The sequence below is a fragment of the Leptodactylus fuscus genome, chromosome 8 (genome assembly GCF_031893055.1).
Source record: "Leptodactylus fuscus isolate aLepFus1 chromosome 8, aLepFus1.hap2, whole genome shotgun sequence".
NCBI classification, from domain to species: Eukaryota; Metazoa; Chordata; class Amphibia; order Anura; family Leptodactylidae; genus Leptodactylus; species Leptodactylus fuscus.
The window spans coordinates 41,769,700-41,785,460 of record NC_134272.1 but is presented as its reverse complement, the minus strand read 5'-3'; the positions used below and the strand labels follow the sequence as shown (position 1 = coordinate 41,785,460).

General features: G+C 40.0%; 1 protein-coding gene across 1 annotated transcript in view; it reads left to right on the top strand.

The window, feature by feature from the left end:
* FOXK1 (forkhead box K1) overlaps positions 1-14,125 on the top strand; it is a 55,655-nt gene extending 41,530 nt beyond the window's left edge. Inside the window, exons 8-10 of the mRNA XM_075285139.1 lie at positions 938-1,156; positions 4,192-4,420; positions 10,569-14,125. Of these exons, the coding sequence (XP_075141240.1) occupies positions 938-1,156; positions 4,192-4,385 (413 nt within the window). The 3' untranslated portion in view covers positions 4,386-4,420; positions 10,569-14,125. The remainder of the gene's footprint in view (positions 1-937; positions 1,157-4,191; positions 4,421-10,568) is intronic.
* The last annotated feature ends 1,636 nt before the right edge of the window (positions 14,126-15,761 follow it).

The window sequence follows — 15,761 nt, the reverse complement described above, 5'->3', positions numbered from 1 at the left end:
CAAAATGTCACGTGTATTCTATGTTTCAGTACGGTTTTGGGGATACCAAATTTATATAGTTATATTTACATTTTTTAACCTCTTAAAAAAAAATTCCAAAACGTAAATATATATATATATTAGTCGCCATATTCAGATAGTTGTTTTGGGGTTTTTTTTGTGGGGCCAGGAGTACTTTTTAGATATACCTTTTTGGTGAATGTCTATTGTTTTGATCACGTTTATTTAATTTTTTTTTATCAGAAGCAAAACCGCAAAAAAAACCCCCCAAAAAACGGCAGTTCAGCTTTTTTTTTTTTTTTTTAAGAAATTTTTTTTAAAAAATTCCCCTCTACAGCATTCACTGTGGGCATTAGCTTCAGGACTTTGCTCTATAATACTTGGTGTCATAATAGTACTGCAGATGTCAGGAAAGGGATTCCCCAATCATATTCAACTGCTACCACCACATTACATAGCACATTACAGTGATTGACAACAAACCTTTTGTTACGCTTTGGTAAATTTTGAGAAAAACAACTTTGAAGTCTTATTCAAATGAGCTAGGTAGTGCATTGGGGTGGACCTTCTGCCCTGGGAGCACTGCTGTTGCTGGGTAAGTAGGATGGGGGATGTCATAGCAGTGGGAGGATCAACTCTCATTGCCCGAGGTGGCGTATTTAGGAGATGCTAGGAGTCTTAAGTGGCAAGAGCAGTTGTCAGGGTTGTAGGCCGACCCCCAGTGCTCCAACTGCCTAATTTGCATAAGACTTCAAAGTTGTTTTTCTTCAAGTTTGCAAAGGTCACGTTTATAACAGAGGTATGTTATCACTGTAATGTGTTCAGTAACACTGTGGTGACAGTTGAATAAGCGTAAAAGAAGTGGTCAGTAATAGTATAGGATTGTCTTATCTTATCTTAGTATACTGTTATTAATATGTTCTTTATCATTATGCAGGAATCAAAGATGAGGTAAATACGATTACATTTGCTACAATTCCTACCCTTCCAACTGCCAGCAGAGTAATTCAAACTGTAGCAAGTGCGTTGCCCCAATCTGTTCAGGGGCAGAAAGTTACCCTTCTGCAGCCAGCTGCTCCAGTCAGTATAGCCCAGCACTCTCCAGTGGTGACAAAAGAGGGTGTGACAACTGCCAGCCTTCCTGGAAATATGTATGGTACGTAGGTCGCATGCGTCACTGCTTGGTTTACCAAGTATTCCATTTTTATGCTAAAGATTGTAAAATATCAGATCATAATGGCTGCATAAATGTGACCATATTTAGTTTGACATATCTACGTTGTAGAGCAGTTGATTTATGTTTAGTTCTTAAGAAGTTAAAGGGGCTCTATCAGCAAAATCATGCTGATAGAGCCCCACATATGCGTGAATAGCCTTTAACCACTTCCGGACCGCCCATAGACTATATACGTCCGGAAGGTGGTTGCCTAGTTCTGCCAGGACGTACCTGTACGTCCAGCAGAACTTGCTCTACTGCGCCTCCCCCCATCGTACTGAGCTCTAAGGTCCCGCTGTCAATAGACAGTGGAGACCTCAGAGCTTCACCCAGGGACCACTCTGCGTGGTCTCCAGGTACGTGATCCTTGTGACACACCGTCACAGAGATCACAACGACAGTCGGCACATCAGCAGATTGCTCCGCTGTGCCTCCACCCCCCTCCTGTACTTTGCTATGAGGTCCTGCTGTCTATTGACAGTGGAAACCTCATAGCTTTGCCCAGAGACCAGCTTCTGTGGTTTCTAGGCATACGATCGCTGTGACAGCCTGTCACAGCGATCAGATCGTATGGTGCATGAGCAGAATATACTCCTCTGCTCCACTGCACCTCCCCCTCCTTCCCTCCACCCCCCTTGCACACAGCTCCGAAGTCTCCACTGAACAGCGGAGACTTCAGAGCTTATCCGGAGACCAGCCTGTGTGGGTGTGTGATCGCTGTGACAGCCAGTCACAGCGATCACAAGGAAGTTTGTCACAGAGACAAACTTCATTGGCTGAACGCTGATCTCCCTCTCCTTTAGCTTATCAGAGAGGGAGATCAGCACTTCTGCCTCCACCCCCAGCAATGCTCCGTGGTCAGCTGTCAGAAGACAGCTATGATCACAGAGTTTTGCCCAGAGACCACCCTGATAGGGCATAGTGGTCTCTGGGGCATGTGAGCACTGTGACAGCCTGCCACAGTGCTCACATAAAGTAATAAAAGTATATAAAGTGGCTACCAATCTCCCTCTCCTCAGATCCTGACAGAGAGGGCGATTGGTAAATAAAAATCACTACACATACACACACTCCCCCCACCCTTTAGTGCCCCCCACTCTATTCTATCTATCTATCTATCTATGCTTTTTTTATCTATTTCTCTATTTTTATACATAAATTCATATTTTTTGTGACCCATAAATAAAGATTATTATTACACTTTGAGGCTAAAGCCCCACGGGCCATATACGCAGCACTGAAGCGCTGCGGGAAGAATCGCTGCGTGAACGCATTGTGGTTCTTCCCGCAGCGATTTGAAGAGAAAGTTCACAGAGTTTACCTCTGCGGACTTTCTCTTCTCATTATATCTACGGGAAAGCAGCCGGCGTTTCCTTACATATAATTGACATGCTGCGATTTCCAAAGCCGCAACAGATTTGGAAATCGCGGTGTGTCCGCGCTGCGATCTTTTCCGCAAAGTGGGCATGGGATTTGCATGAATCCCATCCACTTTGCCAGCACTGTACAACGCCGCCAACACTGTGCAACGCCCTGGCCTCAGGATGCAGAAACACAGCGGTTTGCACACCATTCATTGCAGGCTCTTCTGTAGGCCAAAATAATGGATAAAATACTCAATTGTGGTATTAATACAAACAGCAGAAATAAGAAAATATATTTTAGAATCTATATATTTATTGCATTTTTTTTTTTAGGCTATTGTGTATAAATGTAGGAAAAAGCATTTTTTTTTACACATTTTTTACCCTTTTCCCTCTATTTTTTTCTAAAAGGTTAAATTTATCACTTATTTTGTTCTAAAACGTGAAAGCCCATTATGTTCCGAGAAAAAGGAGACCAAATACATATAGGTTGGCAAAGTAATAGAAAAACAATTTGCAGTTAAACTGGAACATGGCTAAAACCTGAAAATGTGCCTGGTCTGGAAGGGGGGTAAAGGATCTGGTATGGAAGTGGTTAAAAAGGCTATTCAGGCACCGTAAATGTTATATTAAACTAACCCCCCCCCCGTTTTAAAATAATACCCTAAAAAAGAATGTTATCTACTTACGCATCATGCACTGTGGGCGGGCATTCAGGGTGTGTCTTCTTCTTCATCCACGCCTCTTCTTCCTCTGATGTCCTCCGGTCCCGTCCTCCTCCAGCGCTCGCGAGCGGACACTGATATAAAAAAAAAAAAAATGGCCTGGGCGCTTGCGCAGTAGCATGCGGCTTCTACTACGGCTACTGCGCAGGCGCCCAGGCCATTTTTTTTTAAATCCGTGTCAGTTCGCGAGCGCCGGAGGAGGACGGGACCGGAGGAAAGGAGGAGTGGATGAAGAAGACGGCGCACCCTGAATGCCCGCCCAGCGTGCACGATGCGTAAGTAGATAACATTCTTTTTTAGGGTTTTATTTTAAAGGGCCTTTTATTTTTAGGGCCTTAAAATAGTTACAGCCCATGGAATATCATACTGTGATGGCACATGAGCAGTACATCACTGATGTCTATGCTCACAGGCTGGAGAGGACTGCGGTATCACTCCTGCTATCACACATTGCTTGGACTTGATTTATCTGCAGATGAGGCTGATTTCAGAGAGCACTAAAGTCTTTGGTCAAGCCTGTAGGGAAATGGGAGGACAGGGTTTACAATGAGAGCCTGAGTTTTTGCTAGCCTCAGGACCACCACCTGGGAACTTGCAAACACATTTGCATGTTGCATTTAAAAAAACCTCTCTTCAGAGGAGCAAAGTTACATTTATACTGTGGTTTACATGGGCAGAAATAGACTGACAGATTCCACTTAATCAGATTTGGAGGATTTTTCATTTGCACACACTAGTTTTACTAAAGGTACAGGGTGATGTTTGTAACTTTACTAAGAAAATTTGGATGGCACATAAATGTCCTGTGTGACTGAAGTAATCAAACATGTTACTGCTAAATAAAATATAGGAAATTTATTGGGGATTTTTTTCTGCTTTCTGGCAGCTCTTACCAACCCACTGCAGCTTCTTGCTGCACAGGCAAGCACATCTCTCCCAGTGTCTGTGTCGTCCAGTGCTGTTGATCGAGAGACCCCAAAAGAACCAGAGGCAAAAAGAGCACGTCTGGATGAGGGCTGTGTACCACAGGCTGAAGTGATCACATCTGTGTCTGCGCAAGTAGAAGCGACAGGAGAATGAGAGCAGATGAAATGTTTGTAAAGATGAATGTTCAGGTGATTCTAATAAACAATAGCAATAAATAAAAATATCTGATTGTGATATCAGAAGCCACATGTAAAGATATCCCACACATTTTAGTTTTCATTCTGTGTTTTATAATTGGTTAACTATAATTAAAGTGGACCCGTCACTTATATTTCAGAGCCGTGTCTGAAAAAGACAACTTCCTATCCATGTGCCTTATTAGGACATATGGACATCATATGGAGTGGGTTCCTCTACTTCGCACCTTTATTTAACCTATTGTGTAGAGTTGCTCTGTAGCAGCCTGTGTTCTGTCCATGCATTACACTATTTGTACATTTCTGTAAATGGGTGGCATGCAATGCTACTATATTTTTTTTTTTCTTGCAGCACCCACTTCAGGGGAAACATTATAGCTAGATGTGGCTTCCCCTAATGCTAGTAGCTGACAACCATGTTGAGAGAAAGCTGGATGAGTCAAAGCTGGAGGCAAGCTTTGATTTACTGAGGCAACTTCTCCTAAATACAGGTCACAGATTGTATGAGGACTGCAGTTCAATCTTATTGATGTCAGTGTAGGTGCACTGTATTACTAGACACAACCCATGATCTTGTGAGGTCCTGGAAACCCTGTTAAAAGAAGTCTGTCGTCAGAACCTAGATGTTTCAGATGAACCTATCAGTGTTTTTCCCTTGTGAATTGGTGCCTCTTATTTTTATTTTTTAAGCTGTCGTTGTTTTTAACAATATGCAAATGAACCATTTGGCGCAATCACAATATTAACATTGTTCCAAAGAAGTAAGAGTTAATGTTCTCATTGCTCTAACAAGCTCGTAGTCAAAAACAGCAAGTATCTTTCCAACCTAGGCACCAATTCACAAGGGGATAACATTATTTGATTTAGGTGACTTTACCCTACCTACTTACGTTACTTTGTTGATATGCTGGATTCTCCCTTTAAATGGAGTCTGCCACCTCTCCAAAGCACACTCAACTGCAACCACCACATTACAGAGCACAGTACACTGATAAACAACATACCTTTTGTTACATGTATAACTTTTATAGATTTAGAGAAAAACGGCCTTTAGGTTTTCAGGCACTTGCTGCGGTAGAGATGGGCCTTCAGCTCCCTGGAACAATCAGCAGTCACTTTTGCCACTCAGACCCCTAACATCATCTTCTTGCTCATCCCTGTGCAATGATTGCTGATTCTCCTTCCCTCTGGTATGATATCACCCATCCCATTAGAGCATCAAGGCCCCTTCCACCAGTGTACCAACTGCCTAATTTACATAAGGCTTAAAAGTTGTTTTTCCCTCCACAACTGCATTGACCAGGAGGATTCTTTGCCTTCCTGTAGGATAGGAAACATGGGATTTTAAATAGCACTTCCTTCCGTCTTGAGCCATTTCTATTTCCTGTCTTTAGTGAAACGCATGGAATCCGTCCTTGTAGCAGAACCTTCTTCTGTACTCAGCTTTACATTAGTGATTCATTTCTCTCAATTTAGGGCTGGGTAGGGCACAGGGTTTCAGGGGTTACTTCATGTGCCTGGGCAGACGTCCTACAGGTGAGGTTGCTCCGGCTGATATCCAGAATCTGGCCGCTGCTTGCCCTTAAAGAGGAGAAGCTTGGAGTGGGCTAGCTTCTCTGCTTCAGTTCTGGCACATAATTGTGGCATCAAATTGCCATGCACCAGGACATGGTGATTGGTGGAGAGGAGTGGTTTGGCTATTTCAGGGGAAGATTTAATTTGTATAGCACTTCTGGGCTGATGGTTGCTCTGCTGCTTTTTTGTGCCATGTCTACTCCTCTTGATACCGACATCCACAGATCTGTGGATCCTGTGTCATTCCTGACTCATGTCTGTTACTCTTTTTAAGGAAATGGATCCAACCCACTGAAGCCTTTTAAAAAGTGCAGCATCTGCAAAACTTCTCTGGCTGCCACCATTAGGAAGGTACTTTGTGCTAGATGCATTGAGCAAGTTGTGAGTGGAAATTCTGTCTTTTCTGGAAAGTTTTGGAATGGAAGGATCCAGAACAAAGAATCTCTGTAACTGAAGTATTCAGGAGAAAATACCCTTTTGCAGGGTAAGATTCTGAGAATTGGGGTAAAATGCGCAAGGAGGATGCTCCAGTGGCAGGATTTAAGAAAAATCTAGAAAACCCGTACCGTCAAATGGATTTAAATAAAGGAGTCCATGGATAAAAAGTTAGAGAGTATTCTGAAATGTAATTGGGAAACATCTGCTGCAACCTCTCGTCCCAGCATCGCAGCTTACCTGTACTGGTCGGGACTTGTCTGTGGTTGGATCAGCTGGAGGTTCATCTGACTGAGACAGCTAGGGAAGACATCCTGAATTCTGTCCCCATTCTCAAAAAAACAGCCAACTCCCGGGGTATTCAAGCCCCAATGGTAAATTGGTGAGCATCCCTTGTGAAGGTCACAGTCTATTCAGAGCCACCATAAATTACATTCTGAAGAAATCTTCAGAGTAGAAGTTAAGAGCAAAGTTTCTTTTATCCAAGGAATTCCTTTCATGAGCAGAAGAGATCACATGCAGTTGGGAAGAAAGAAAGATAGATTGGGACAGAGTTAACCAGTCCTTTTGAGGTAGAAACAAGGCATTTCTCTTCTCAAAGGAACAACTCCTCCAATCAACCACAGTGACACCATAGCCCCTGTAGGATGGAAGTTTGATATTTTTTTTTTCACCAGGCCTGGCGGAAAAATTTCTCAAAGCAACTGGGTTGTAGACATCATAAGAAATGGTTATCGCCTGAAGTTTCGTGGTTTCAATCAACAACCTTTTCTCACCAGATGAGAGCATATTGGAACAATAGATTTTTATATTCAAGAGAGAAGTATTAATTACTACCTGATGTTCTTGGTTCAAAGCTGAACAGAACAGCCTGAGCAATAGTACTCTTGAAGGAACTCTATCGGTCCATGACATACAAGAAGTTCAAGATGGAGACTGTGAGATCTACTATCAACCTCCTTCAAATGGTTTGCTTTTATGGTGACTCTAGACTTAACGGGCGCCTATTATAGCATCCCGATACACCACCGATCTCAAAAATTTTCAACACTTCCAGATTCAGGCTCTTCCTTTTGGTCTTTGTGCAGCTCCTAAGCTGCTCAACAAGGTCATGGTGGAATTTTAGTAGTCCCTTACCTGGACAATTTACTTCTGTCTTCAACCTCGTTGGATCATTTGCAAAAAGACCTTTCCACAGTGCTCCGAACCTTCTCAGCTCTGGCTTTGCTTCTGAACCAGGAAAAGTCAAATCTAGTCCCAAGTCAGAGCACCTGATTCTTGAGGTCGTCCTTGATTATCACAAGTTAAAGTCATTCCTTCCTTTAGAGAAACTAGACCAGCTGGTTACAAGAGTATCCTCATTCCTGGAGATCTCCAATGCATCAATTTTGCTACAGAATGGAAATCCTGAGATTGTTGACCTCAACAATTCCGAAAATCCTCTGGGTTCAGGCCCATTTAAGACCACTTCAACATTATCTCCTGTCTGTATGGGACAAGGACCTTGCTTCCTTAGATAAGAAAGTAGGGATTCCTACCCCAGTACGAGCTTGTTAAAGAAAAATCTAGTAAGAGGAGTTCCCTGGAAACTATCCCCTCCAATTCTTCTGAACACAGATGTCAGCAGTCAATGTTGGGGAAGCCCATACAACTTCAACTTTCATTCAAGGAACCTGAACTCCAGCAGAAGCAAGTGAATCCTCAATATGAAAGAACTCTCACATCCAAGATATATCTATGCATCTGGACGGCTTTCCTCACCTTTTCCAGATATTCCTGGGACACATCTTCCCATCTTCAAATACTTTTCTAATCCTTGATTTATTATAGAGTGGTTTTGACAAGGGGCTAAAACCCAGCACTTCGAGTACAAGTGGCTGCTCTTTGAAGGGGAGCTGTGTGCAGCCTACATTGCGTTCATCCATACTTCCTTGGGACCTTAACCTTGTTCCAGCTTCCCTCTCGGATCTTTTTGAGCTGCATCTCAGGCCTCTCACAATCAAGATAACCTGTTTGGTAGCCATCATAATGGCAAGACGAATAGGGGAACTTCAAGCCTTTTCATGAAATTCTCCTTCTTTTACGATTTTGGATGATAGAATACTCCTGAGATATCTAATTTTTTTTTTTTTTTTTACCCAAAATGGATTCCAGTTTCCATAGTCTTCAAGAAGTCATTCTGCCTTCTGTTTGGCCAAGTCCAGTAGGTGATTGAAAGAAAAGATTTTACTGCTTGAACGTTCGGTACTTTATATTCTCTTACCGAAGGATGGGAGACCTTAGTAAAAACAGTTAAACTCCTTGTCCAATTTCAGGGGGTAAATAAAGGAAACGACACGAGTAAGACTACTATTGCCTGTTGGATCAGTTCAGGTATGAATGAGGCTTAAGACTCTCAGAACAAAACTCCCTTTAAGGGTATTAAGGTCAACACTACAAATTGCTATGTTCACTTCCTGGGCTGAGGGTTTCTACAGCTTCAATTGATCAGGTCTGTCATAGAGGTGGAAGAAGGTTAAAAGAATTAGCCCAGGTAGCCACTTAATTTGGATGTTGTCTTTAATACAGACCTCTCATTTGAAAGAAAAGTCCTTTTTTGCTGTTGTCTCACCCTTATTATATAAGTCCTCTGTTATTCCTCCCAGTCAATGCCATTGTGGAGGCAGTAGGAAAAAACAAAGATTACTGTAATTGGGTTTTCCATAGCCTCTGCAGTGGCACGGTATATTTCCCTCCCTATGATATTTTTGCTTGCTGTTAACATTTGTCTTTTCAGATCCCTTTTGGCTTCTCATTCTCAGATTTGACTGGTTCAAGCTGGAAAGCGAGGCTATTTATTTAAGATCCCATGTTGTTTCCTGTCCTAGTGAGAGGCAGGATATCCTCCTGGTCAGTGCAGTTGTGAAGGCTACAGAAAACCTGATAATTGGCAACAGTAATCTTTGGGTTTTTTGGGGTTTTTTTTTTTTCCAGCTCTACAAAAGACATACATGACAAGGGCATGTTGTTTATCACTATAATGTACTCTGACATGTGGTGGTAGGACGTGGTAGACTCCCTTTAAGTGTAGCATATTAGCTATGTGTCTAATGTCCAATGGGACAGAACAATATGAAGTATTTTTTTTCAGTTTTGGACTAGAGGATATACTGCAACCCAATGCAGAAGGCTTGAATGTTTTTACAGTACACAAGAGTCTTACTTGTGATTCTAACCTATTCCACAGCACTTTAAAGATATTCTCATTCACTGGCTTAAATAGTGCACAATGTCTAAACTCCCTAATAGTATGTCTTTATGGTGTAGGAAGAAACCTAAGTAGCGAAGACTACAAACTCCATGCAGATAATGTTCTTGGCTGGATTTGATCCTGGCACTGCAAAGCAACAGTATTAACCACTGAGCCAGCATGCTGCCTATTCTTGGGAGTTCCTGTCTCACAGCCACTGCGAAGAGAAAGGTGTCTATTAGGGTTGAGCCGATCTTGAGATTTCAAGATCGATTTTAAAATCCGATTTCCGATCATTTTCCAGCCGATCCTGATCGCGATCGTGAAATTTGCTCAATCGCCGATCGGAATCCGATCCTTTCCGAACCCGATCCTCAACCCTAGTCAATGCTTCTCTATGGGAAAAGTCACTTTTAGGGGTTGAGCCGATCTTGAGAAAACCTCCGATCTCGATCCCGCTGGAAAAGATCGGGTCGGAATTCCGATCGCGATCGTGAAATTTACTCGATTGCCGATCGAAATCCGATCCCGATCGCTCAACCCTAGTGTCTATGCATGCATGTCTATCTTTATTCAATTCTTTAAAAACCATGCTGAGTAAGTATGACTGTGTTTTAAGGACTCCCATGTAAGTGTATGAAGAAAAGCATCACCTCTTTAATCACAGTAGCTGCGGGATGAAGGCTCCAACTCCCCTTCTTAAGGTGCAGTATGATATAAAGGTCTGAGTTGGGAAACCATCCATTTACTTAGTAGCTCTGTTTATAGGTTTGTCACCTTTTCCCTTTATAGCTCCCATATGGCCTCTGATATCCTTTTTTTTCTGACCGTTAACAGCAGGTCACAGTTTTTATTTTGATTGTTTTGTTTGACATTAATTTTTGTTATCTTATCTTGTAGGTCTTGGTGCACTGGAGGTGAATTCTCAGTACACAAGTGATTTTCCCCAGATGGATATGTAGACAATGCATCACCCGACAAAACCTAAAGATGATCTGTAGCCAGTGCTGCATGTTTTCCAATAAGCTGTATAGAAGAAATGGTGCAGCATTTGCATCTTAACACAGTACAAGATAATTGGCACCTAGATTAGTGTGCAGGATCCAGAGTTCTTCAGGACATTGCTTGTGGAATCACGTGATTGCAATTTTAGTGTATAGGGCAAAGTTTGTCCTGGGATAACAATGTACAAGGTATGCATTGCCCTGGAGTGCAGTGTACAAGATTGCAGGCAATTTTGTGCAGAATTACACGGTCTAGCATGACTGTTGTATGCAAAATTCTTAAAGGGGATTATAATAAGGTAAAGAGAAGTTGGTCATTTCTCTTAATATCTCCTGACCATTTCAGCTGTAAAACACTGCCTGCCCCTCCACTTCTCAGCATTGTAACTGATGGGGAATACTCGTTCAATGAGTTTTCCTTCCATCAATTCTAAGGCACTATTTTATAACATTTTGATGGCTCCGTTAATTTTGGATACCTTTTATTAATACCTATAGCTGTGTAAGATACAAACATGTATTGCAGGTTTTTTTTTTCTCCCGTGACTATCCACCTTTCATGTGTAATGTAGTGAATTTTTTTTTTATATATATATATATAAATTCTTAAGTAATGCAGGGAAGCTGCAGTGTTTGTATAGGAAAGATGCCAACTGTGACAGCTGTTTCTGAATGTAGTCATTGGGTTCTCTATTACCATAGCACTTTTATGGTCTTATGTAATATGTGCCAATGAATCCTTATTAGTAATATAATTATCAAATGATCTATTCATAAGGACCCATTTTTATTTCTGATAGAATATAGACAGCCCTTTTGACACCCCAGATACTTCCATCTTTTGTCACGCTAGATATATTTATTTTTTCACATTGTGATCAAATACCCTATGAGTACCTTTCTGTAATAGCTAAAAATCATGCACTCTAAAGCAAAATAAAGACAAATATTTTACCTTTAATAAACTTTAAATGGGAAAAAATAGATATTTTAGACAGCTTTTCCTTAAGTCAGGTCATTGTCAACAAGTCCAGGGAAACGCCACACACTCCAAGTTGATTTCTGCCCAGCAGATTTTGTGCATTCATTTACTTTAAAGGGAATCTGTCAGCTGCTTTTTTCCTATTAAACTAATTCCAGTGTTTGGTAGTAGACCTAAACCATTTTATAGCATACCTTTTGTATCCTTAGACAATTGTCAAGAAAATCACAAATTTGTATTAATTTGAAAATTAATTTACAGGTGCTTATATTCTCCTTACTAACCACTGCCCCACACCCAGCCCCCTGGGTCTTTACTGCTGTCCAACATCACAGTTTCTTGCATTGAAATGACATGCATGTGTGGTTTATTTCTGGGTCCCTTTATACACATTACTTCTTACTTCCATTGATAAAAGATTTGTGACTCTACTGAATATATATCAAATCCATGGGTGATACACCGAAAGTGTTGGCAGAATGGTGGCAAAAGAGCTAATGCTTTCAATCAAGATCAATTGGGTGGTGTAGGGCAGGGTTTAATGAAGAGTGCCCAAGGTCTTGCTGGGCTCGGATCCGTCCACTGGACACTGGCAATCTCGTTTGCATATTGCATCAAAGTTAATTTTGTTGGCGACTTTCCAGGGATACAAAACTAAATAAAAATTTAGCACACTAGCTGGTACTAGAATTAGTTAGGGAGGAAGGAGTTAACAGACTTCCTTTATTTTTTTTCAGATGTCTAGAAATTCTTTTGTTAAAAAATGTTCTTAAATTGTACTGTGTGTGTCAGCATGTGATCTGAATACATATAAAGAAAAAGGTTCTCACTGGGGAGAACAGGTCAGGGTGCTATAAAAAACAAACAAACAAAAAAACAGTCACTTTGTTCCTTATCCGGGCATATTCTTGATTCTAGATTACTTTTTAATATAACAAAGTAAAATATATTTAATTTAATTGTTTAATATTGTTCTTTAATGGGAATGATAATTAGAATGTTTCTCTTTCATAAGATTAAAATGATTGTTCTTGCGTTGCTGGGTGCCCAATCCTTATAGATTTAGCCCCTAGCAATGACAGAACCTTCATTTTAAGGATCCTGCCACTGACCTGCATATTAATGATATTTTGTTGTGTTGTTTTTGGGGGTTTTTTCGTTTTTTTTTTAATGAGCTGAATGTAAAATACACATAGCTTTTTCAGAAATCTGATTCACTCAGTTGTTGGACCTGACATACTGATCTTTTTTCTATATTGAATTTATAACGACACTGGCATTGTATTAACCTTAGTGGGTAACAAATCACAGGTAACGAGTGGGGGAATTCATCAAGCCATGTCTAGTGCCCTCCATAAAAAATATAAAATTAGCATAAAATTGGTGCACAATTTGCAGCAGGAGAATACCCTCCTTCGTACAGATTCTCACACACACACACACACACACACACCTACCTGCCATTGGTTTCTTTTTCTGATGCATGGACTGACAAAAGATGCACCAAATTATCAAGAGATGGGCCTCTTTAATAAATTTGGTATATCTCATTCCAGTTCTGTTCTTCTTAGGACTGGTTATTTTAAACCCCATTAATAAATTCCTCCCTAGTGTGCAAAAATTTTTACTACTTTGGCTTCAGACATGGAGTTGTTTTTTTTTGTGTGTTTTTTTTTTTTTTATCTTAACAGATTAAAATATTTCTTTTATTCCTCAAAAGAAAATCATGTCTGTATTTTATAGGCCACATGTAATGCTAAATGTTATATATTTTATATTTTTTTAACCTAAGTTACTATTTTTGAGCTTTCTAAATGTTTTACTTCTTTGGGTAGTTCCGACATCTACTGGACACCTCCCACAGCTGCTAGCACAAAAACTATCGCTTTTCTTCATTTTAGTAGATGCAATAAAGTTAAACAGGCTGTAAGAGACTTTTTGGCTAGGCTAGGAAAGATGTTTGGGAGGTTAAGGCTGGACTCAAATGTGCAGATTTTGATGTAACGTTTGGTGTCAGGGCAAGGAAGTGATAAAGAAAAATGTGGTTTTTTTCTTCTGGCTTTTTTTCAAATATCAAAAACTGCATTATAACTGGCATGTGTGATAACATATTAAAGCTGACCATAAATAAGGGAATGGCTTATCAGCTAAAGATTCCTTAATTGGGAAAGGGGGGGGAAGCTGTTTTGTCTTTGCACTGGGTAAGTAATGATAGGAAATAATATTCATTAACTGTTTGGATGAAGATGTGACCATTTAGAGGAACCCTCTGGGCAAAGCTAATTTGACTGCCATGCCTAGTGTATGGCCTTAAAGGAGCAGTACATAGACATTCTCTCTTCTCTCTGAGCTTTCAGTCCCTGAGTATCGCCACTATTAAACCATGCACTGGATAAGATTATCAGCTTTGTCCAAGAGTATTTCTTTAAGGCAACTTTCACTTGCTAAGAAACCTACATTTTTATTTGTAAGCCAAAACCAGAATTGGAACCTCTACCGTTAAAAGGTATACCAGAAAGATTTGGTAATCTTCAGTGGTTTTAAATCAATTTCTGATTAAGACTTACAAATAGGGTTGCAAAATCGTGACCAGCATTATAATACTCAAAATGACTGAACCCAATTGCAAGTAGAAATGGTCTTCTGCAGCCATGATTGAGAGAGCAAGCAAAATGGTAGACTGATAAGCAACCTTACCCTCAACCATGTAATAAATGTGAAGATCTAAACATTGAACATATACTATTTTCTATGACAACAATCATGATTAAATAAAGATGAGTTCTGTGTTAACTATTTGTTATACACTAAATGGACAAAAGTATTGCGGCATAGATAGCACTGCAACAAGTCATTTTGTGAAATTTCTTCTTCTACAATCAACTGTGAGTGATTATTGAGAAGTGTTGATGTATTTAGGAAGCAACGGCCGCTAACCCAAGAAGTTATAGTTCGGGTGTTGCCGAGTGCTGAAGCGTATAGTCCCTAAAAGTTGCCATAACTCTGCTGACTCATTGGGGGTTATTTTATCATCTACTACTTTGTTGTATGCTGTGAAGTAGGGATAATAGTATGGGGTTATAGTTCAAGGGTTGGCCTAGTTCCATCGAAAAGGAATCTTTTTTTTTTTCTTTTTTTTTTCCCACTTCAGCGTTCTAAGAAATTTATAATACTGAATCGTATGTTTCCAACTTTGTGGTAATGGTTTGAGTAAAATCCTTTTCTGCTCCAGCATGACTGTACCCCAGTGCACAAAGCAAGGTTCATTAAGACATAGTGAATCCAAGAATAAAAAGGAGTATCCAGCACAGCCGTACTTGTGATAAAAAAAATCTTTCCTCTTTATTTATTACACAATTCCAGATAAAAGTGAATCATCATCACACGTGTCACAAAAATACGTCCAGACAACGCGTTTCGGAAATCTTATTCCTTTTTCAAAGCCTGATCGTGAAAGAAATGACCACCTCCATTTGTAGTCCCACTAATTGGCAATCCACATGATGTTAATTACTACTTAACCACTTCAGTACCGGCCAATTTGTGGTCCAGGACCAGACACATTTTAGGTTTATTTTGTATGTGCGGTTTTGAGGGCTGTAACATTTTTCCCGTATGTCTCAGTCAACTAATTTTTGCGTCTTTTTTCGGGGACACATAGGGCTTTATTTTTATGTTATCTTTATTTTCTAATGTGTTTTTTAATTTTTTTTTATATCTGGGAAAATATAAACAAAATAGGAGGGAAATTGTGTCTGGTTTTCAAATTTTATTTTATTTTTTAAATTTAATAACACAAAGTGCTACTGAAAAACTTTTATAATATAGTTTTTCCTCTCCGTTACGGTAATTTTTATTTTGTATGGTGTCATCGGGGGTGGGGCTATAACCTTTAATAACGGCGTTTTATTAGCGTATTATTTATTTATTTTTTATTTTATTTACATTTTTTTAAAAACTTTTTTATTATATTTTTATTTTTTTTTTCCAGATTGTGTCCCCATAAGGTAATAAGAGACCTTTGGGGACATCTGATCACTTTTTTTTTTGTACTTGAGGCTGATTTCTCCTATAACTGGGGCTGGTACATTTAACCTCAGATACAGG